Below are 23,769 nucleotides of genomic sequence, written 5' to 3'. Positions count from 1 at the left end.
TGTATGGAGGCAAATACACCAGTTGCCTCCTTAATTGCTTGCTGTACCTGCATGTTATCTTTCAGTGACTCGTGAACAAGGACACCCAAATCCTTTTGAAATTCAACAATTCCTAGCCCCTTGCCATTTTTAAGAAATACTCTGTATTTCTGTTTTTCCTACCAAAGTGGATAACCTCACATTTTTACACATTGTATTCCATCTGCCAAATTTTTGCCCACTTGCTTAGCCTCTCAATCCCCTTGAAGCGTCTTTGCATCCTCCTCACAACTCATGCTTCCACCTAGTTTTGTATCATCTGCAAACTTGGAAATATTACATTTAATCATCACATCCAAATCATTGATATAGTTTGTGAATAGTTGGGGCCCAAGCACTGATCCTTGTACCCCACAAGTTACAGCCTGCCAATCTGAAAATGACCCATTTATTTCTACTCTCTGTTTTCTGTCTCAATTCTCAATCCATGTCAGTATATTCCCCCAATCCCATGTGCTCTAATTTTGTTTACTAACCTCTTATGTGGGAGCTTATCAAAAGCTTTCTGAAAATCTGAATATACCACATTCATTGGCTCCTCTTTATCTATTCTGCTAGTTACATCCTAAAAAAACTCCCAACAGGTTTGTTGAACATGATTTCCCTTTCATAAATCCATGTTGATTCTGCCCAATCCTACCATTATTTTCTAAATGTCCTGTTATCACATCCTTTACTATAGATTCTAGCTTTTTTTTTACAACTAATGTTCGGTTAACAGATCTGTAGCTTCCCATTTTCTCTCACCCTCCTTTCTTAAATAGTGGGGTTACATTTGCCACCTTCCAAACTGCTGGAACCATTCCAGAGTCTATAGAATTTTGAAAGATGACCACCAATGCATCTACTATCTCTGCAGGCAACCTCTTCTAACACTCTGGGATGTAGATCATCAGGCCCAGGGGATTTATCTACTTTAAGTCCCATTAATTTCTTTAGTACTTTTTTAAAAACTAATATTATTTTGCAGTTCCTCGTTTACAATAGTCCCTTGATTCTCTATTATTTCTGGGAAGTTTTTAGTATTTTTCCTTTGTGAAAACAGTCACAAAGTATTTGTTTAGTTTCTCTGCTATTTTCCTATTCCCCAGTATAAATTCTCCTGACTGCTTGTAATGGACTCACATTTGTCTTTGCTAATCTTTTCCTTTTTACATACCTATAGAAGCTTTTACAGTCCGTTTTTATGTTTCTTGCAGGTTAACTCTCATATTCTGTTTTCCCTTAATCTTTTTCTTGGTCCTCCTTTGCAGAATTCTGAAATGTTCCCAATCTTCAGGCTTACAATTGTTTTTGGCAACTTTATATGCCTCTTCCTTTGCACTAATACAATCCTGATTTCTTTCGTTAGCCGCAGTTGAAATAGTTTCCTTTAATGCACAAAAACCCAGCAAGGAATGTATTTTTGTTGTAAAATATGTATTAGCTCTTTAAATGTTAGCCATTGCCTGTCTACCGTCATACCTTTTAACGTAGTTTCCTGATCCACCATAGCCAATTTGCCCCTCATACTTTCATAGTTTTGTCATGCAGACCCCCACCTGCCAAGAATGAGGCATATTAATTTTGTCATATGAACATTGTTTTTAAACTGTTTCTGGAGTGAAGAAAGGCCTTGTTTAAAAAAAACACCAGACACTTGGCTGGAAAAACATTTGCATACTAACAGAGTGCTTGTGGAGACAAAGGACTATTCCCTGCTTCAACTAACCCAAATGAATTTTGATCACCAGACATTGAAAGCAAGGAAGTGCATTCCAGGCCCTTCTAAGAGGATACAGTCCACGGAGCCAGGACTGGTTAAACCAGCTGGTCACATGACTAACTGGCTGGTCCAGGGTTTTTTGAACTAGCCACAGGACAGTTTGACCTGGAGCAAGGAAGCCTCCCCCTCTCTCTTTTTCTCCCAAGCCACTGGACCCATGGAAGATACATAAACCTCAAGAGAGAAAAGACTCCAACTTCGAAACAAGTTGAAGCATGCACTGGGCCCCAACAAATTGCAGGTCTGACCGGCAACCAAAGGCTTCACAGCAAACTCAAAGGACAGTAAAATAGAAACACATCTATGGCTCTAACTTTTCCCCTTTATTCTTTTCTACTTTTCTGTTTCTATTTGTGTGTGATTATCGCGTCAGCATGCTAGTGTGGTCACGTTGCATATTCGTAGTCAGTAACCGAATTAGAGTTTAAGATTAATAAACTTATACCTTTCTTGTTTAAAATCCAAGAAAACCTGTCTGAATTGATTTATTTGCCTTACAATTGGAAAGCGGTGAACAAAGTTTCACTAAGGGGGAGCTAAAACACAATGTTGGTTTGAAAAAATTAAACCCTGTTATGGTTAAACCAGGCAAAGGCTGAAAGGGAACCCCCAGACTCCTCCTCTGCCATAACAATTTCTTTGCTCAGACTTAAGACCTTAGTTTCAGATTGAACTACATCACTTTCAAACTTAATGTAAAATTCTATCATATTATAGTCACTCTTTCCTCAAGGCTCCTTTACAACAAGATTATTAATTAGCCCTTTTTCGTTGCACAATACTAGATCTATAAAATAGCCCGTTGCCTAGTTGTTCCTCAATGTACTCTAGAAAACCGTCTCGCATACATTCCAAGAATTCGTCCTCCACAACATTAATATTTGGAAAGTTTACCCAGCCTATGTGTAGATTGAAACCCCTCCATGATTACTGTAACATCCTTGTTACATGCGCCTCTAATTTCCTGATTTATACTGTGATTTACATTACTACTGCTGTTTGGTGGCCTATAAACAACTCCAACCAATGTTTTTTGCCCCTTGCCATTTCTTAGTTCCACCCAAACTAATTCTCATCTTGATCTTTAAAAGTAAGGTCATCTCTCACTCCAGTACTGCAGAGCTACCCCACCACCTTTTCCCAGTTTCCTGTCCTTCCTGAATGTCATGTACCCTTGGATATTCAGGTCCCAGGAAGTGAATGCCAAGCCAGGAGAGCATAGGCGTGTGACCAAAAGCTTGGTTGAAGAGATCAATTTTGAGTGGGTTTTTAAAGGTGTCTCGGGAGGTTGGAGTCAGTGAGGACTTGAGTATTTGGGTAGGTAATTAAAGCTGGTGGAGACTACAGAATGGAGAGGGCTGGGACCATTAGAATTATAGATGAGAGTGAGAATTTTAGGTACAATGCACTGGACAACAAAATATAATCCATATAGGCAATGGTGGAAATGATAGGTGAGCAGAAAGTCCTGAGGGACTGTATAGGAGCGGTTGGTTTTTGGACAAGTTGAATTTTAGATGTCAGCACAGTATAGCACTCTGGCCTCTTGAGTCAGAAAGTTGTGTGTTGAAGCCCTTCTCCAGAGATGAAAGCATATAAATCTAGGCTGACAATTCAGTGCAGTTCTGAACGAATGCTGCAATGTCCAAGGTGCCATCTTTAAGATAAGGTGTTGAACTGAGGCCCTGTCTGCTCTCCAGAATCAAATAATGATATAGCACAGAAAGAACCCATTCAGCCTATGCTAAAAGAGCTATCCAATTAGTTTCACTTTCCTGCTTTTTCCCCATAGTCCTGCAAATTTTCCCACTAAGTATTTATAAAATTCCCTTTTGAACGTTATTATTGAATCTGCTTCCACTGCTGTTTCCGGCAGAGCATTGAAAACCATAAGAACTCGCTGCATTTTTTTCCCTCATATTGTCTCTGAAAGTTATCTAAAATCTGTATTCTCTGGTTATTAAGCCTTCATCGCACTGGAAACAGTTATCTTTATTTACTTTATCAAAACCCTTCATGATATTGAACACTTCTATGAAATCGCCCCTCAACCTTCTCTGCTATAAGGAGAACAACCCAGTTTCTCTCGGTCTTCCACATAACTGAAGTCTTTCACCTTGGTAGCATCTCCTCTGCACCCTCACCAAGGCTTTGACATTCATCTTAGTGTGCAGTGCCCACAATTGGACACAATGCTCCAGCTGGGGCCTGAACGGTGTTTTATAAAGGTTTGGCACAACTTCCTTTCTTTTGTACCCGATGCCTTTATTGAAGTCCTAGTGTACAGAGCAGTTGTTGTCACCACACTTCTATACTATAGTGAGACCTGGACCGTGTATCAGTAACACATAAGAGCACTAGAGATATTCCATCAGCAATGCCTCCGCCACATTCTCTGGATTCAATGGGAGTACCTTCAAATAAACACTAGTGTCCTTCTTGAAGCCAGCTCCACAAGCATTCAGGCAAAACTCCTGCAAAACTAACTTCGATGGACTGGATGCTGTGTCCCCCAGATGGCCGAAAACTGTCTCCCCCTTCAGGTCCTATTTTCTCAACTCTCAAATAGTCAGCGTTCCAGGGGAGGACAAAGAAAACGCTTCAAAGACACTCTGAAGCTCTCTTTGAAGTGCAGCAACATTGACATTGATGACTGGGAGGAACGTGCTACCAGTCGTTCAAAATGGCAACAACTTGTCCAACAAGCTGCATCATGCTTTGAGTCCAAATGCCTTAATGATGAGGCAGAGCAGCAGCAGAGAAAGAAAAGGAAGCAAATCCTAGAGTCATAGAGTTTTACAGCACAGAAACAGGCCCTTCGGATCAACGTGCCTGCGCCGACCATCAAGCACCCGTCCTAACTAATCCCATTTCCCCGCACTTGGCCCGTAGCCTTGTATGTTATGACGTTTCAAGTGCTCATTTAAATATTTCTTGAATGTCGTGAGTGTTCCTGCCTCTACCACCCCTTCAGGCAGTGTGTTCCAGATTCCAACCACCCGCTGGGCGGGTGAAAAGGCACAGTGGCGCAGTGGTTAGCACCGCAGCCTCACAGCTCCAGGGACCCGGGTTCGATTCCGGGTACTGCCTGTGTGGAGTTTGCAAGTTCTCCCTGTGTCTGCGTGGGTTTTCTCCGGGTGCTCCGGTTTCCTCCCACAAGCCAAAAGACTTGCAGGCTGATAGGTAAATTGGCCATTATAAAATTGTCACTAGTATAGGGAGGTGGTAGGGCAATATAGGGACAGGTGGGGATGTTTGGTAGGAATATGGGATTAGTGTAGGATTAGTATAAATGGGTGGTTGATGTTCGGCACAGACTCGGTGGGCCGAAGGGCCTGTTTCAGTGCTGTATCTCTAATCTAATCTAATCTAATCAACTCCCCTCTAAACCTCCTGCCCCTTACCTTAAATCTATGCCCCCTAGTTATTGACCTCTCCACTAAGGGAAAAAGTTTCTTCCTATCTATCCTATCAATGCCCCTCATAATTTTGTATCCCTCAATCAGGTTCCCCCTCAGCTTTCTCCACTCGAAGGAAAACAACCCCAGCCTTTCTAGTCTGTCTTCATAACTGAAATGCTCCAGCCCAGGCAACATCCTGGTGAATCTCCTCTGCACCCTCTCCATTTCAATCACATCCTTCCTATAGTGTGGCGACCAGAACTGTACACAGTACTCCAACTGTGGCCTAACCAGCGTTTTATACAGCTCCATCATAACCTCCCTGCTCTTATATTTTATGCCTCGGCTAATAAAGGCAAGTATTCCGTATGCCTTCCTCAGCACCTTATCTACCTGTGCTGCTGCCTTCAGTGATCTATGGACAAGCACCCCAAGGTCCCTCTGACCCTCTGTACTCCCTCGGGTCCTACCATCCATTTTATATTCCATTGCCTTGTTAGACCTCCCAAAGTGCATCACCTCACACTTCTCAGGATTAAACTATATTTGCCACTGCTCCACCCATCTTACCAGCCCATCTATATCATCCTGTAATCTAAGGCTTTCCTCCTCACTATTTACAACACCACCAATTTTCGTGTCGTTTGCGAACTTACTGATCATACCTCCTATATTCACATCTAAATCATTAATGTACACTACAAACAGTAAGGGTCCCAGCACCGATCCCTGCAGGACACCAATGGTCACAGGCTTCCACTCGCAGAAACAACCCTCTACAATCACCCTTTGCCTCCTGCCACTAAGCCAATTTTGAATCCAATTTGCCAAATTACCCAGGATCCCGTGGGCCTTTACTTTCTTAACTAATCTCCCATGCGGGACCTTATCAAAAGCCTTACTGAAGTCCATGTAGACTACATCAACTGCTTTACCCTCATCTCCACGTTGAAAAATTCAATCAAGTTAGTTAGACACGATCTCCCCCTGACAAAGCCATGCTGACTATCCCTGATTAATCCCTGCCTCTCCAAGTGGAGATTAATCCTGTCTCTCAGAATTTTTTCCAATAATTTCTCTACCACTGATGTTAGACTCACCAGCCTGTAATTACCTGATTTATCCCCACTAACCTCCTTGAATAATGGTACCACATTCACTGTCCTCCAGTCCTCTGGTACCTCTCCTGTGGCCAGATAGAATCTGAAAATTTGTGTCAGAGCCCCTGCTATCTCCTCCCCTGCCTCACATAACAGCCTGGGATACATCTCACCTGGTTCTGGGGATTTATCCACTTTTAAGCCCACTAATACAGCTAATACTTACTCCTTTTCAATGCTAATTTGATCAAGTATATCACAATCCCCCTCCCTGATCACTACACCTACATCGTCCTTCTCCATAGTGAACACAAATGAATAATAATCATTCAAAGCCTCACCTATGTCCTCCGGCTCCACACACAGATTGCCTCTTTGATCCCTAATGGGCCCCACTTTTTCCCTGGTTATCCTCTTGCCCCTAACAAACTTATAAAACACCTTAGGATTTTCCTTTATCTTGTCTGCCAGTGATTTTTCATGCCCTTCTTCGCTCTCCTAATTACTTCTTAAGTACTCCCCTACACTTTCTATACTCCTCTAGGGCCTCCACTGTTTTCAGCGCTCTGAATCTGCTATACGCCACCTTTTTTTTCCTTATCCAATCCTCTATATCCCTTGACATCCAGGGTTCCCCTAACCTGTTGGTCCGACCTTCACCTTTGCAGGAACATGCTGCACCTGAACTCTCACAATTTCCCTTCTAAATGACTCCCACTGGTCTGATGTAGACTTTCCTATAAGAAGCTTCTCCCAGTTCACTTCAAATCCTGCACTCTGGATCCCATCACCTCGTTGAACGTACAGCCTCATGTGCCCATAGATCTGCAGTTTGAGAATTGGCCTGTTCAGTCACCTGACAACCCATGGCAGAAACATGTGACCTTGGGTAGACGTCATCCTCGAATCGAGGGACAGCCGACGACAAATACAGCCAAGAATCAGTGGCGCAGTGGTTAGCACCGCAGCCTCACAGCTCCAGCGACCCGGGTTCAATTCTGGGTACCGCCTGTGTGGAGTTTGCAAGTTCTCCCTGTGTCTGCGTGGGTTTTCTCCGGGTGCTCCGGTTTCCTCCCACAGGCAAAAGACTTGCAGGTTGATAGGTAAATTGGTCATTATAAATTGTCACTAGTATAGGTAGGTGGTAGGGGAATATAGGAACAGGTGGGGATGTGGTAGGAATATGGGATTAGTGTAGGATTAGTATAAATGGGTGGTTGATGGTCGGCACAAACTTGGTGGGCCGAAGGGCCTGTTTCAGTGCTGTATCTCTAAATCTAAATCTAAAAAAATCTAAAAATAAATCCTGTGTACCTTTTTTACAGCCTTCTCATCTTGTCCTGCCACCTGTGTATGTACAAATCCCAAGGTTTGTCTGCTCCTGGACCCCCTTTAAAATTGTACCATTTAGTTTATATCACCTGTCCTCATTCTGCCAACCAAATTGTATCGCTTCATATTTGTATTAAATTTCATCTGCCATGTGTCTGCCCATTTCACTAGTCTGTGTATGTCAGTCTGATACTATCCTCCTCACTATTTAACTCCATTGACAAGTTTTGTGTCATCTGAAGACTTTGAAATTATGCCCTGTATACCCAAGTTCAGGTCACTAATACAGATATCAAAAAGAGCAGCAGTGCCCTGGGGGCCACTACTGCACACTTCTCTCCAGTCTGAAAACAACTGTTTACCATTAATCTGCTTTCTACCCCTTAGCCAAATCATAAATGCTCAGCTACTGCCCCTTTAATGCCATCTGCTTCAATTTTGGTAATAAGTCTACGACTTTGTACTTTGTCAAATGCCTTTTGAATGTCCATAAACACATCAATGTCACTACCCTCATCAATCCTGCTACTTCATCAAAGAACCCAATAAAATTAGTCAAACAAGATTTACCTTGAACAAATCCGTGCTGGCTTTAACTTATTAACCCATATTTTCCCAATGCTAATTAATTTTGTCCAGAATTGTCACCCAAAGCTTCTCCACAACAGACATTAGGCTGACCAGCATATAGTTGCAAGGTTTACCCCTCTCCCCTTTTTCAATATTTGCAATCCTATAGTCTTCTGGCACCGCTCCCATATCTAAGGAGGATTGGGAGTCTCGGCCAGAGCCTCTTTTTTTTCCAAAAATATACTTTATTCATAAAAATTTGCAAAAACAACATATTCCTTCGATATGGAACATGAGGTGCCTCACAGCTCTTGCCATTCCATTTTATATGCAATGTACACTTGCATTACATAGCAAAAACATTCTTGATGCATACAGCCTGTGGGGTTTTACACAGGTTCCAGCCCTTGTTATACTATGGCGGGAGGACCTTACACAATGGCCTTTCCCCATTGAGCCTTTGCAGCGGCTGCCCCAAGCTTTAGTGTGTCCCTCAGTATGTAGTCCTGGACCGTGCCAGTCTGCAACACTCAGTCGTGGACAACTCTTTGCACTGGAAAACCAGCAAGTTTCGGGCAAACCAAAGAGCATCTTTCACTGCATTGATAGTCCTCCAGCAACAGTTGATGTTTATTTCAGTGTGTGTCCCTGGGAGCAGCCCATAGAGCACTGAGTCCTGCTTTATGGAGCTGCTCGGAATGAACCTTGACAAAAACCACTGCATCTCTTTCCACACCTGCTTTGCAAAGGCACATTCCAGAAGGAGGTGGGCAAAGTCTCTTCCCCACCACAGCCACCTCGAGGGCAACGTGCGGAGGCAGTGAGACTCCGAGGGCTCAGGAAGAATCTGACGGGGAGGGCCCTTCTCAGCACCAGCCAAGCTACCTCTTGGTGCTTGTTTGAAAGTCCTGGCGATGAGCCATTCTGCCTAATGGCTTTGACAGTTTGCTTGGGGAACCATCGACAGGATCCACCATCTCCTTTTCCCACAGGGCCTGGAGGATATTCCGTGCAGACCACTGCCTGATGGATTTGTGGTCAAAAGTGTTTTTCTGCACAAACTTTTATACAGAGGATAGCTGGTATGGCATGGTCCAACTGAATGGATCGTTCCGTGGCAACGTGGCCAGACCCATCCTTCACAACGCCGGGGACAGATAGAACCTCAGTATGTAATGACACTTGGTGTTTGCATACTGGGGTTCTACATTCCAGAGCCTCTTATTTTATTTCCAAAATATACTTTATTTGTAAAAAACTGTAAAAAATACATTACAAAACAGTTCAAAACAGTACCCAGTCAACAATACAAAGAGTGCAAAGGAGATCAGTTTCCTTCAATACAGGAGTGAGTTGCCTCACAACCCTTCCATTTCACTTTACCAGCCATGTACTTTTTGCAGCAAACAAATATTTTCTGGATACAGCCTGAGGGGTTTTCCATGGATCCAGCCCCTTAGTTCACCTTGATGGGGGGAACCTTACGCAGTGGTCTTTCCCCATTGAGCCTTTGCCGCAGCTGCCCCAAGTTTTATTGCGTCTCTCAGCACGTAGTCCTGGACCTTGGAATGTGCCAGTCTGCAACACTCAGTCGTGGACACCTCTTTGCGCTGGAAAACCAGCAAGTTTCAGGCAGACTAAAGGGTGTCTTTCACCGAATTGATAGTCCTCCAGCAGCAGTTGATGTTTATCTTGGTGTGCGTCCCTGGGAACAGCCAGTAGAGCACAGACTCCTGTGTTACAGAGCTGCTTGGGATAAACCTCGACAAAAACCACTGCATCTCTTTCCACACCTGCTTTGCAAAGACACATTCCAGAAAGAGATGGGCAATCGTCTCTTCCTCACCACAGCCACCTCGAGGGCATTGTGCGGAGGGGGTGAGACTTCGGGCGTGCAGGAAGGATCTGACGGGGAGGGCTCTTCTTACCACCAGCCAAGCTACATCTTGGTGCTTGTTTGAAAGTTCTGGTGATGAGGCATTCCGCCAAATGACTTCGGCAGTCCTCTTGGGGAACCACCATCTCCTTTTCCCGTAGGGCCTTGAGGACATTCCGTGCAGACCACTGCCTGATGGATTGGTGGTCAAAAGGTGTTTTCCCGCAGAAACTTTTCCACCAAGGATAGGTGGTATGGCACAGTCCAACAGGATGGAGCGTTCCGCGACAATGTGACCAGGCCCATCCTTCGCAACACCGGGGACAGATAGAACCTCAGCACATAGTGACACTTGGAGTTTGCGTACTGGAGGTCTACACACAGCTTGGTGCAGCCACACACGAGGTAGTCATCAGGATGAGGGCGAAGTTGGGTACATTTTTCCGCCCTTACCCAGAGGTTTGAACATCGTGTCCCTCCGGACCCGGTCTATTTTGGATCCCCAGATGAAGCGGAAAATGGCTCGGGTGACCGCCACAGTGCAGGAGTGGGGTATTGGCCAGACCTGCGCCACGCAGAGCAACAACGTGAGTGCCTCGCACCTGATGACCAGGTTCTTAACCATAATGGAGAGAAATCTTTTGGCGCCGGAGGAACCGGAAGCTGGTCGGCAGCGAGGACTCCTGGGTAGGTATTTTCCTTAAAGGTGCGGAGCTCCGTGGACTCGGCCTCATTTCCCGGCGGAGCAGCAGGAGAAGGTAGCGACTCTTCGGTGGGTGAGTGAAGGCATCAGGAGCTGTGTTTTAAAAGTAAGTACTTACTGTTTTACTTACTGTTTTCCTTGTCTTTGAGTTTCTTTTGGCGCCGGAGGAACCGGAAGCTGGTCGGCAGCGAGGACTCCTGGGTAGGTATTTTCCTTAAAGGTGCGGAGCTCCGTGGACTCGGCCTCATTTCCCGGCGGAGCAGCAGGAGAAGGTAGCGACTCTTCGTTGGGTGAGTGAAGGCATCAGGAGCTGTGTTTTAAAAGTAAGTACTTACTGTTTTACTTACTGTTTTCCTTGTCTTTGAGTTTCTTTTGGCGCCGGAGGAACCGGAAGCTGGTCGGCAGCGAGGACTCCTGGGTAGGTATTTTCCTTAAAGGTGCGGAGCTGAGTAAACCCGAGCCACTACACATGTAGTGTCTCCCACCCATCCTCCTCCTCTAACCTAATAATAAGACCCTTTTTACCCTCCTCCTCTAACCAAAAAGGACTGAGCAGGTAAGCTATTTACTGTTTTTGTTAATATCTATAGTTGTACTTAACTAAGGGGTAATTGAATAAAAGAAATGGCAGCCAGTGTAGTGCAGTGCTCCTCCTGCAGAATGTTCGAGGTGAGGGAAACCTCCGGTGGCCCTGCCGACTTCACCTGCTGGAAGTGCATCCGTCTCCAGCTCCTATCAGACCGTGTTAGGGAATTGGAGCTGGAGCTGGATGAACTGAGGATCATTCGGGAAGCTGAGGGGTTGATAGATAGAAGCTACACGGAGGTCGTTACTCCACAAATCAAAGGCAGCTGGGTAACAGTTAGAGGTGGGAAGAGGTCAGTGCAGGGATCTCCTGTGGTCGTTCCCCTCAACAACAAGTATACAGTTTTAGATACTGTTGGGGGGGACGGCCTATCGGGGGCAGGCTGCAGTGACCGGGCCTCTGGCACGGGGTCCTGCACTGTGGCTCAGAAGGGAAGGAGGGAGAATGGGAGAGCACTAGTCATCGGGGACTCGATGGTGAGGAGTACGGACAGGCGGTTCTGTGGGCGCAGGCGAGACGCACGGATGGTTTGTTGCCTCCCTGGTGCCAGGGTCCGTGATGTTTGTGATCGCGTCTTCAGGATCCTTAAAGGGGAGGGGGAGCAGCCAGAGGTCGTGGTGCACATTGGCACCAACGACGTAGGAAGGAAGGGTGGCACAGATGTTAGAAGTGAGTTTAGGGAGTTAGGCTGGAAGCTGAAAGCTCGGACGGACAGAGTTGTTATCTCTGGTTTGTTGCCGGCGCCACGTGATAGTGAGGCTAGGAATAGGGAGAGAGCACAGCTGAACACGTGGCTGCAGGAATGGTGTAGGAGGGAGGGCTTCCAGTTCTTGGATAATTGGACTGCATTCTGGGGAAGATGGGACCTGTTCAAACAGGACGGGCTGCATCTGAACCAGAGGGGCACCAATATCCTGGGAGGGAGGTTTGCTAGTACTGTTCGGGAGGGTTTAAACTAGTTTGGGAGGGGGATGGGAACCGGACTTGTAATCCAGGGACCAGTGGGTCCACTCAGAAAGACAAAGAGTGTAGTGAGGTATTGGGGAAGGTAGCACTGTCACAGAGGACAGATGGGCACGGAGAAGGGTTAAAGTGCGTATACTTCAACGCAAGAAGCATCAGGAATAAGGTGAGTGAATTGAAGGCGTGGATGGGCACTTGGGACTACGATGTTGTGGCCATCACTGAAACGTGGATAGGTGAGGGGGAGGAATGGTTTTTGGAGGTACCTGGTTATAGATGTTTTCATAAGATTAGGAATGGTGGTAAAAGAGGTGGGGGGGTGGCATTGTTAGTTAGAAATAGTGTAACAACTGCTGAAAGAATTTTCGAGGAGGATCTGCCGACTGAGGCACTGTGGGTTGAGGTCAGGAACAGGAAAGGAGCAGTCACCTTGATGGGAGTTTTCTATAGGCCCCCCAATAGCAGCAGGGAGGTGGAAGAGCAGATTGGGAAACAGATTTTGGAAAGGAGCAGAAGTCACAGGGTAGTAATTATGGGGGATTTCAACTTCCCAAATATTGATTGGCAACTCTTTAGATCGAATAGTTTGGATGGGGTAGTGTTTGTGCAGTATGTCCAGGAAGCTTTTCTGACTCAGTATGTAGACTGCCCGACCAGAGGGGAGGCAATATTGGATTTGGTACTAGGTAATGAACCAGGGCAAGTGATAGAGCTGTTGGTGGGCGAGCACTTTGGAGATAGTGATCACAATTCTGTAGCATTCACTGTGGTAATGGAGAAGAATAGGTATGTGCAACAGGGCAAGGTTTACAATTGGGGGAAGGGTAGATATGATGCTGTCAGGCAGGAACTGAGGAGCATAAGTTGGGAGCATATGCTGGCAGGGAAGGGCACGGTCGAAATGTGGAACTTTTTCAAGGAGCAGATAGTAGGGGCCATTGATAAGCATGTCCCTGTCAGACAGGGAAGGGATGGTCATGTGAGGGAACCGTGGTTGACAAGAGAGGTTGAGAGTCTTGTTAGGAAGAAGAAGGAGGCGTATATAAAGTTGAGGAAAAAGGGCACAGGCATAGCTCTGGAGGGATACAAGATGGCCAGAAAGGATCTGAAGAAAGGGATTAGGAGAGCTAAGAGAGGGCATGAAAAATGCTTGGCGGGTAGGATAAAAGAAAACCCCAAGGCCTTTTACGCGTATGTCAGAAATATGAGGATGACTAGGGGGACCATAGGTCCGGTCAAGGACAATAGCGGGAGACTGTGTGTTGAGCCGGAAGAGATAAGTGAGGTTTTGAATGAGTACTTCTCTTCGGTATTTACGAATGAGAAGGGGTGTATTACTGAAGAGGACGGTGTGAAACAGACTGGTAAGCTCGAGGAAGTGCTCGTTAGGAGGGAAGATGTGTTGGGGTTTTTGAATAACTTGAAGATAGACAAGTCTCCCGGGCCTGACGGGGTATATCCAAGGATGTTATGGGAAGCAAGGGATGAAATTGCAGAGCCGCTGGCAATGATCTTTTCATCTTCTCTGCTGACGGGGGTGGTACCAGGTGATTGGAGGGTGGCAAATGTTGTGCCCCTGTTCAAGAAAGGGAATAGGAACAACCCTGGGAATTACAGGCCAGTTAGTCTTACTTCGGTGGTAGGCAAGTTGATGGAAAAGGTGCTGAGGGATAGGATTTCTGAGCATCTGGAAAGACACTGCTTGATTCGGGACAGTCAGCACGGTTTTGTGAGGGGTAGGTCTTGCCTCACAAGCCTGATTGAATTCTTTGAGCAGGTGACCAAGCAAGTGGATGAGGGTAAACCAGTGGATGTGGTGTACATGGATTTTAGTAAGGCATTTGATAAGGTCCCCCATGGTAGACTTATGGAGAAAGTCAGGAGGCATGGGATAGTGGGGAATGTGGCCAGTTGGATTAAGAATTGGCTAACTGATAGAAGGCAGAGAGTGGTCTTAGATGGTAAATACTCAGCCTGGAGCCCAGTTACCAGTGGCGTGCCGCAGGGATCAGTTCTGGGTCCTCTCCTGTTTGTGATTTTTATTAACGACTTGGATGAGGAAGTCGAAGGGTGGGTCAGTAAATTTGCAGATGATACAAAGGTTGGTGGAGTTGTGGATACCGAGGAGGGCTATTGTCGTCTGCAAAGGGACTTGGATAGGTTGCAGTGCTGGGCTGAAAAGTGGCAGATGGAGTTTAACCCTGAAAAGTGTGAGGTCGTCCATTTTGGAAGGACAAACATGAATGCAAAATACTGGGTTAACGGTAGGGTTCTTGGGCATGTGGAGGAGCAGAGAGACCTTGGGGTCTATGTGCATAGATCATTGAAAGTTGCAACTCAAGTGGATAGGGCTGTGAAGAAGGCATATGGGGTGTTAGCGTTCATTAGCAGAGGGATTGAATTTAAGAGCCGTGAGGTGATGATGCAGCTGTACAGGACCTTGGTAAGGCCTCATTTGGAGTACTGTGTGCAGTTCTGGTCGCCTCATTTTAGGAAGGATGTGGAAGCCTTGGAGAGGGTGCAGAGGAGATTTACCAGGATGTTGCCTGGAATGGAGAATAAGTCTTACGAGGAAAGGCTGAACATTCTAGGCCTCTTCTCATTAGAAAGGAGAAGGATGAGGGGTGACATGATAGAGGTTTATAAGATGATCAGGGGAATAGATAGGGTAGACAGTCAGAAACTTTTTCCCCGGGTGGAGCAAAGCGTTACAAGGGGTCATAAATTTAAGGTGAAGGGTGGGAGATATAAGGGGGATGTCAGGGGAAGGTTCTTTACCCAGAGAGTGGTCGAGGCATGGAATGCCTTGCCCGGGGAAGTTGTTGAGTCAGAAACTTTAGGGACTTTCAAAAGGCTTTTGGATAGGTATATGGATAAAGGAGAATGATGGGGTATAGATTAAATTGTCCTTGACAGAGGACAAAGGATCGGCACAACATTGTGGGCCGAAGGGCCTGTTCTGTGCTGTATGTTCTATGTTCTATGTTCTATGTAAATCACTGCTCCCACGTGCTCAGCTTATGTTGTACCCTGGCTACTCGCTCCTTCCAGGTTTTGGTGTGTGCCCCGGCCCTTCCGAACCATATCCCCAGCACCTTTAGATAGTCTGATCTAACGGTGAAGGGGACAAAGGATCGGTTAGCCCAGTTCCCAAAGAACATGGCCTTGCTCTTGCCATGGTTAACTTTGGCTCCCGAGGCCAGTTCGAACCGGTCACAGATGCTCATCAGTCTGCGCACAGACAGCGGGTCTGAGCAGAAGACGGCGACGTCATCCATGTACATGGAGGTTTTAACCTGAGTGCCTCCACTGCCTGGGATTGTCACTCCTCTTATGCTCGCATCCTTCCTAATAGACTCAGCAAAAGGGTTCAATACAGCAAACAAACAAGACAGGGAAGAGAGGACAGCCCTGTCTGACTCCAGATTGGATCGGGAAACTTTCTGATTCCCACCCATTGATTGAGACTGTGTTACTGATGTTTGTGCAGAGCAGTTTGACACAATTGCCAATTCCCTCCCCAAACCCCATTTTGGAAAGCACATCCATCATGTAGGTGTGCGATATCCTGTCGAAAGCTTTCTCCTGGTCCAGGCTGATGAGGCAGGTGTCCACCCTCCTGTCCCATACATAGGCGATCGTATCCCTGAGTAGCGCGAGACTATCAGAGATCTTCCTGCTGGGTACAGTACAAGTCTGATCAGGGTGAATCAGCAACTCCAGAGCAGAATTGACTCGACTGGCTATGACTTTGGACAGAATCTTGTAGTCAACATTAAGCAGTGAGATGGGCCGCCAATTTCTGATTTCTGCCCTCTCCCCTTCCGCTTGTAAATGAGGGTGATGATGCCTTTCCTCATGGATTCTGACATGCTGCCGGCCAGCAGCATACTCTCGTATACTTCCAACAGGTCTGTGCCGACCCAGTCCCACAGGGCCGAATACAACTCAACTGGTAAACCATCGCTTCAGGGAGTTTTACGTCTCGAAGGACTTGACGGCCTTCGTCAGCTCGTCCAGAGTTAGTGGCTTGTCCAGTCTCTCCCTCATGCTGTCATCTAAGAAATCTGTGATAGATGACAGGAAGGACTGGGAGGCTTTGCTGTCTGTGGGCTTTGCGTCATACAGCCCAGCATAAAAGGATTTGCTGATCCTTAGTATGTCGGACTGCGAAGACCTTACCGAGCCATCCTCTTCCTTCAGGCTTCTGATCACAGAGCTCTCTCTGTGTACCTTTTGGAAGAAGTAACTGGAGCACGTCTCATCCTGCTCAATGGAGCGGTCTCTGGACCGGAAGATGGTCTTGGAGGCCTCCGTGGCAAAGAGCAAGGCCTGCTGACTCTTCACCTCATGGAGGTCCTCCTTGACCTCGACCCCCATTGACTGCAGCCGGAGCAGATTTTGCATACTTTTCTGGAGTCGGGACATTTCTCTTTGTCGCTCTCTCGCCCGCTGAACACCTTTGAAGATAAAGAACCTCTTGATGTTCTCCTTGATCGCCTCCCACCAGTGAACTGGAGACTCAAAGAGTGGTTTCACAGTCCTCCAACCTTTGTAATCCCTTTTGAGTTCCTCAACATTCTCTGGGGTTAGCAGTGTAGCATTGAGCTTCCATGTCCCCCTGCCAACCCGCTGGTCATCCTGTAAGTGACATTCAGCCAGTAAGAGGCAATGGTCGGAGAAGAACACCGGCTTGACGTTGGTGGATCTGACCGTGACAGCACGGGACACAAACAGGAAGTCAATCCTGGAATGGGCAGACCCATCCATTCTTGACCATGTGTATCTACGCTGCTCTCCGTCTGCAGGTTTGCTGAAGATGTCGTTCAGTTTGGCATCTTTTACTGTTTCTATTAGGAATCTGGACGTAGTGTCCAGTTTGCTGTCGTCTCTGCCGGATCGTCCAGCTGCATCGATGATGCAGTTAAAGTCACCGCCTGGAATGACCGGCCTGGATGTCGCCAACAGCAGTGGGAGCTGCTGGAAGGCGGTTAGCCGCTCGCTGCATTGAACCGGGGCGTACACGTTGATCAACCGGAGCGGAGCATTGTTGTACGTTACATCTGCTACGAGGAGGCGACCGCCCACCACCTCCTTAACTTCGGAGATGGTGAAGTTACCTCCCCGCAGCAGAATACCAGGCCGGAGGAACGGCAATCATTACCCACTGACCAGATTGATGGCCCGTTGGACTACCACCGCGATCACTGCCTGTAGGTGCTGAGGTGTGGTATTCCACACTCCTGCAGAAACAGTAGGTCGGCTTTGACCTTGGCGAGGTAATCCAAGGTTGAAACACATCGTGTAGTGGATTTAATGCTACGCACATTAATTGAAGCAATCCTTATACCCATTTTTTAAAGTTAGTTGTTGCTTCCCATACCATTTGTCCTTGCTAGTCCCAGTCCTTCAGGATGTTCCTGCATACCCATAGTGTATGCAAGCTGTTTTACAATCACTGGGCTCAAAAATCCATCCTGGTTTCTCGTGCAGGGTTTGTTCTGCTGGGGTGACATTGGTGGTGGGGGGGGGGGGGGCGGTGGGGGTCTTGTAGGCAGCAAGGATTGGGCTGTCCTCTGCTGTTCCCCTCTGTTCTTCCTCGAAAACATCACTGCTCCCAGCTTCCCAGAGCTGGAGTGCGCCAGACGTGTCGTTGCACTCGGTGTCCCGGAGCTGGGATGCGCTGGGCATGTTGCTAGGTTTTGCACTTTGGGTTTGTGGCGCACTGGGCCCATCACAGCTTCCAGTGCCCGGGGACTGGGGGGCTTTATCTTCCAGCTCCTTTGAGTTCTGCCACCTCTTTTGAAGGTGCCGTCGTTCCGGCACTTCCTCGTCCAGTGAGGAGGAGCTGCTGTAGTCTGCCTCAGACAGTAGCCTCCTCTTGCCACTGGTTTGGGTGGTGGCCTGTTCCGCTTTTGGAGATTTTTTCTTTGTGGTTTTCCTTTGTACCACTGCCACTGGCCTGTTTGTCCATCTGTTGCCTCCTCCTCCATTGATTCTGTCTGTGGAGGAGGGGTTTCCGGGCACAGGGTAGGTGCTGGGTCGCTGGTTTCAGCTGCCCCCCCTTTCTTCTCCTTCTCAGGTAGATGTTCCTCGCTGCGGAGAGGGTTGCTTATCTCCTTTCCAGCACCAGATGCATTCGTCGTTCCTTCTCCCGGCCTTTTCTTGGACCTTGCCGCCTGAGCATAACTGAGGCAGCGTTTGGGGCAGGTTTTGTTGAGCTGGCCTGCCACACCACACAAGTTGCAACACTTACTCTGCTTACAGTCCTTGGTCTGATGGCCTTCCTTCTTGCAGTTCTTGCAGACAACCGTGCTGCAGTTAGCTGCCACATGACCAGATTTACCACAAGTGCGACAAACTCTGGGCTGCCCAGCATAGACCAAGAAGCCTCGACTTCCCCCGATAGCGAAGCTGGAGGGAGGGTGGATAATGGCTCCATTGGCATCGACCTTCAAGGTCACCTTGACCTGCCGCTTGCTGGTCCAAATCCCAAATGGATCCTTGATATCAGTGCTGCTGCCGGCCACCTCAACGTATCTGGCGAGAAAGGGGAGTACATCCACGACAGGAACATTGGGATTATAGAGGTGAATTGTCACCACCCGGTCACGTTGTGACGGCAGCATGAAGAGTGGCTCCGCTTTGAGGATGGACAGCAGCGCCAGGTTCCCTTTCTCCTTGAACACCTTCAGGAACTTGATGCATCCCGCCACATTCTTAAACGTCACGTCGAAATATCCACTGCTGGTGAAGTCCTGCAGGCAGAAGATGTCCATAGCTTGGAATCCACAACAATCGATGAGGATTTTCTTGATGAAGAAGGTACGATCAACCAGTGCATCTCTTTCCTTGTCCTTCAGCACCACCCGAACGGTGTTACGCACTCCCTGGCCTGAAGCTCGAAGATTGATCATAGCTATTTTACTCAAAGAATACCCAGGACAGGATCATGGTTTCTCCCTTTTTTTTAATTTCCAAAATATACTTTATTCATAAAAATCTGTGAAAAATACATTACCAGTTTCAAACAGCACCAAGTCAAAAATTACAGACAGTGCAAAAGTGATCAGTTTCCTTCAATACAATTCTGAGTTGCCTCACAACCCTTCCATTTCATTTGTTATGCCATATACATTTTTACATTTTACAGCACACAAAATTTTCCCGATACAGTTCGAGGGGTTTCCCATGGATCCAGCCCCTCAGTTCAGCTTGGTGGGGGGACCTTACACTGTGGTCTTTCCCCATTGAGTCTTTGCTGCAGCTGCCCCAAGCTTTAGTGCATCCCTCAGCACATAGTCCTGGACCTTGGAACGTGCCAGTCCGCAACATTCAGTCATGGACAACTCTTTGCGCTGGAAGACCAGCAAGTTTCGGGCAGACCAAAGGGCGTCTTTCACCGAATTAGTAGTGACACTTGGAGTTTGCGTACTGGGGGTCTACACACAGCTTGATGCAGCCGCACACGAAGGTGGTCATCAGGATGAGGGCGAAGTTGGGTACATTTTTCCCGCCCTTGTCCAGAGATTTGAACGTCGTGTCCCTCCGGACCCGGTCCATTTTAGATCCCCAGACGAAGCGGAAAATGGCTCGGGTGACTGCCACGGCGCAGGAGTGGGGTATGGGCCAGACCTGCGCCACGTAGAGCAACAACGTGAGCGCCTCGCACCTGATGACCAGGTTATTACCCACAATGGAGAGAGATCGCTGCCCCCACATGCCCAACTTTTGTCGTACCTTGGCTACTCGCTCCTCCCATGTTTTGGTGCACGCCCCGGCCCTTCCGAACCATATCCCCAGCACCTTCAGGTAATCTGACCTGACGGTGAAGGGGACAAAGGATCGGTCAGCCCAGTTGCCAAAGAACATGGCCTCGCTCTTGCCGTGGTTAACTTTGGCTCCCGAGGCCAGTTCGAACTGGTCGCAGATGCTCATCAGTCTGCGCACGGACAGCGGATCCGAGCAGAAAACGGCGACGTCATCCATGTACAGGGAGGTTTTGACCTGAGTGCCTCCGCTGCCTGGGATTGTCACCCCTCTTATGCTCGCATCCTTCCTAATAGACTCAGCAAAGGGTTCAATACAGCAAACAAACAAGACCGGGGACAGAGGACAGCCCTGTCTGACTCCAGATTTGATCGGGAAACTTTCAGATTCCCACCCGTTGATAGACACTGCGCTACTGATGTTTGTGTAAAGCAGTTGGATCCACTTGCAGATTCCCTCCCCAAACCCCATTTTGGAAAGCATGTCCATCATGTAGGTGTGATCTCTCCCCTACATCTCATCTGCACCAGCTCTTTTTGACTTTGAACTACTTTCTCTAACTGATCCTATCCAATTCATCCATTACCTCCTTTACAGTGACACTGGCACCTTCGTCTTCTTTAGTGAAGACAGAAGTACTCAGTATCTCAGTTATGCTCTCAGCCTCCACAAGATTATCGCCTTTCTGGTTCCTAATAGACCTCATCCTTCCTTTGACTACACTTTTATTTATATCTACATCTTATTTAACTACTGCCTGCCACCTCGTGCCAGTTGCGGGCTGCATAATGATCTGTTCAACAGCTAATCAGTGAGCTGGACCCTGGACCGAGCCTCTCGCCTTTCAGGAGCCACGTGTGGAAGGCGTGCTTCAGCCGCCCCGGTATCCAATGGCTGCGATTGTAGGACGCGTGGGGCGTTCGGTTTCAATCCAATGAATGCGCGCCCGTTTGTCCGTTTCTGTCCAATAAACAAGCGCAGTTCCGAGGCCGCCTCCAATCAGAAAGTTGGTAGCTGTCGGGCGACGTCCAATGGGAGTGCACGCTACGACTGGAAGCCGAGCACCAGTCACATGACAGTGTGGGTCTAGATGGAGTTGTTTAACTTTTATCTACAATGCTGCCGAATGATTTTATTTTGTACCAGTAAAATGGTACAAAATGGCTCCGACCCTGCTGCAGAAGCTGTTTAATAAAAGGGCAAATGCGGCGTTGCCTTTGAAAAGTTCTAAGGAGGGTCCGGGTTTTAGGTAATGTCGAGTGAAATGTCTGATGTGTTGTAAGGGGAGATAGAGCAGGGTATTTGGGGACATGGCTGGAGGGAGAGAGAGAGAGAGAGAGCTGGGGTTTCAGTAACATTTGGTATCACAAACGGGAGGCGTTCCAAGGTTTTATTTTATGGTTGTGAAATTTTCTTGAAGATCAATAAGATCTGGTTTATTGCTTTTAGTTTATTGTTAACCTCTGTTGGTATACATTGTTATTCATAGTTACAAGTATTTATCACAATTTATTAATACTGAAAGGGCGCGCTCTTCAGTTGGTATTTGATGTATTGTTTACCATAAACAATCGTTTTATGATATAGATTTGTTCAGACATTACTATAAATATCCTGCACCATTTCTGCAGATTGGTAACCAGTTTGAGTTTTGTGTTTTGTAGTATAACACCGTTGGACTGAAATATTAATTGCTTTTCTCTAACTCTGTGGTGAAATAGTACAGTGAAACAGTACAAGCTGTCATGGGTATGGGTAGTAATTAGATTGGACAATGTTGCTTGTTGATAACACAGAAGGGTAACCTTTAATTTTCAAAAATTGGGTTGAACATGTGCTTCTTACTGCTATTGTACCTGGTGTCTGATTTTGGGACTGTGCTGCCAATCCTGAAATAAAATGTCTTCTACTTTCAGCATTATCTATTGTAGTTCACTCTATTAAAAAATGTTGCTTGTAAATTCTTCAGTTACCCCTTTTCTTTGGAGTTCTACAAATTAATTTTACTGAAAGCTCAACTTAGTATCTGTAAAAGGCCTTGAATTTTCTGACAGTATTGCCAAGAATTGAAGAAAATGTATTTTGTGAATTTAAGAATACTTCATCCACTGTTTTTCTCTACAAAAAAAAAAGTGAATGTTGATAGGTTGTGTCAACGCTCTGCAATTGTAGAGTGTTTTTAGTTCTGCTAGGAAAACACATAATTGTAACTATCATAAGGTACAGATGGAGGAAATGTGTATTGCGCATAGGAGTCCAAGAACTTGTACACATTACATTTAATGTGGCTTAACAAGTACTATTTTAAATAATCCATGCAAAGTGGAGCCATAGTCCTGCTGGTTCACCAGTGTCACAAGTTTCATAGGTTGACTGAGGGCACTGAAGTGAATGTCCAGGTACAAGTTCACCCGTAGTTCCCAGATAAGCATTTTAAAGGGACCAGTTTGAAGGATTCAGAATTGAGCCTGTTGATTCACTTGGCCTAAGAATAGTAGTGCTGGTTTGAGAATTTTGTGCTCTGAAGTTTTTTTTAAAACTTCTCTTTATAGGTAAATAATGAGAAGTGCAAGTATATGGGGGATTGCAGGAGAGTTGTATTATTTGTAATTCAAGGCAGTAACTGCACTTGATTTTCATTCAACAGGTGAACTGAACTTGGATAAATTTTATTTCTAGTTTTATTAAAAAGTCAGTTCTGGCTATATTGGGGTAGGCCTTTCATCATTAAATGTTTAATGTAAAATATTTATTTGTATGCTAATGTTTCTTGCTTTTGCTGTGGCTCTGATTTGTGCTCCCTTGTGAGAGTGTGTTGAATGCTGGAAATCTGTGCCTTTTAATTTTTCCCTTCTCTTTTGAGAGAGTACAATTTTTGTGAAAATAATGGGGCATTGTGATCATCATGCAGCTTTTGCAGTAATTGATATTTGACTATTTCCTGTCGACTTCCATCTTCCTCTCCTGAAACTATTAAGTCCTCACTGTGGTTTGGTTCCAAGAGGGATCTTGGCCCCTCTTTTTCTCCCGCCTCCCTGCCCCTGCACCCCGTCAGTGTGGCCATAGTTCATGTTGGGTTGTTGTTGAATGTTAGCACGTTTGTCTCTGCGGTACATCATAGCTCAGCTCGATGCCCATAGTGCAAACTTGAATTTTAAGATAATTAGTAATAGGAACCTTGTATCCTGCTTGATACCTTTGCTGTCTAATTTAATTTTTTTGTAAACTCTATAGTTTTCTATTCATTGTACCATGTTGGGTACAAAATACAGTAGTACTGTACATGCTGTCATTAATTGGAAATCTATTATTGTAAGTTATACTTAATCATCTAGGAGAAAATTTGCCATAAGGTTAGCTTTTGAGTTTTCAATATTGTCTTTCAACAACTGTAATCATTCTATGATGGAGCTTCTAGTTCTATCAAGGATCTACCCTTGGTCCCCTCCTATTTCTTATTTACATGTTGCTCCTTTGCGACATCATCCAAAAACACATCAGTTTCCACATGTATGTTAATGACCCCCATCTCTACCTCACCACCGATTCTCTCAACCTCTCTAATGTCTCTAAATTGTCAGACTGCTTGTCAACTTCTCTGACTGGATGGTCACAAAGTTCCTCCAATTAAATATCAAGAAGACTGAAGCCATGTCTTCGGTCC

General features: G+C 46.3%; 1 protein-coding gene across 3 annotated transcripts in view; it reads left to right on the top strand.

Annotated features, from left to right (window-relative positions):
* The first annotated feature begins 21,154 nt into the window (after nucleotides 1-21,154).
* The window catches only part of LOC137375168 (folliculin-interacting protein 2-like), a 132,884-nt gene continuing 130,269 nt past the window's right edge, over nucleotides 21,155-23,769 (top strand). For 2 of the 3 annotated variants that reach the window (XM_068041930.1, XM_068041913.1), the window contains exon 1: nucleotides 21,155-21,354. In XM_068041930.1, the coding sequence (XP_067898031.1) occupies nucleotides 21,266-21,354 (89 nt within the window). In that variant the 5' untranslated portion in view covers nucleotides 21,155-21,265. The remainder of the gene's footprint in view (nucleotides 21,355-23,769) is intronic. The other variant, XM_068041939.1, reaches the window with a different exon arrangement.

This window comes from Heterodontus francisci, chromosome 1, assembly GCF_036365525.1.
Source record: "Heterodontus francisci isolate sHetFra1 chromosome 1, sHetFra1.hap1, whole genome shotgun sequence".
Lineage (NCBI taxonomy): Eukaryota > Metazoa > Chordata > Chondrichthyes > Heterodontiformes > Heterodontidae > Heterodontus > Heterodontus francisci.
Note: the sequence above shows the minus strand (reverse complement) of the source record. Positions and strands in the feature narration are given on the sequence as shown.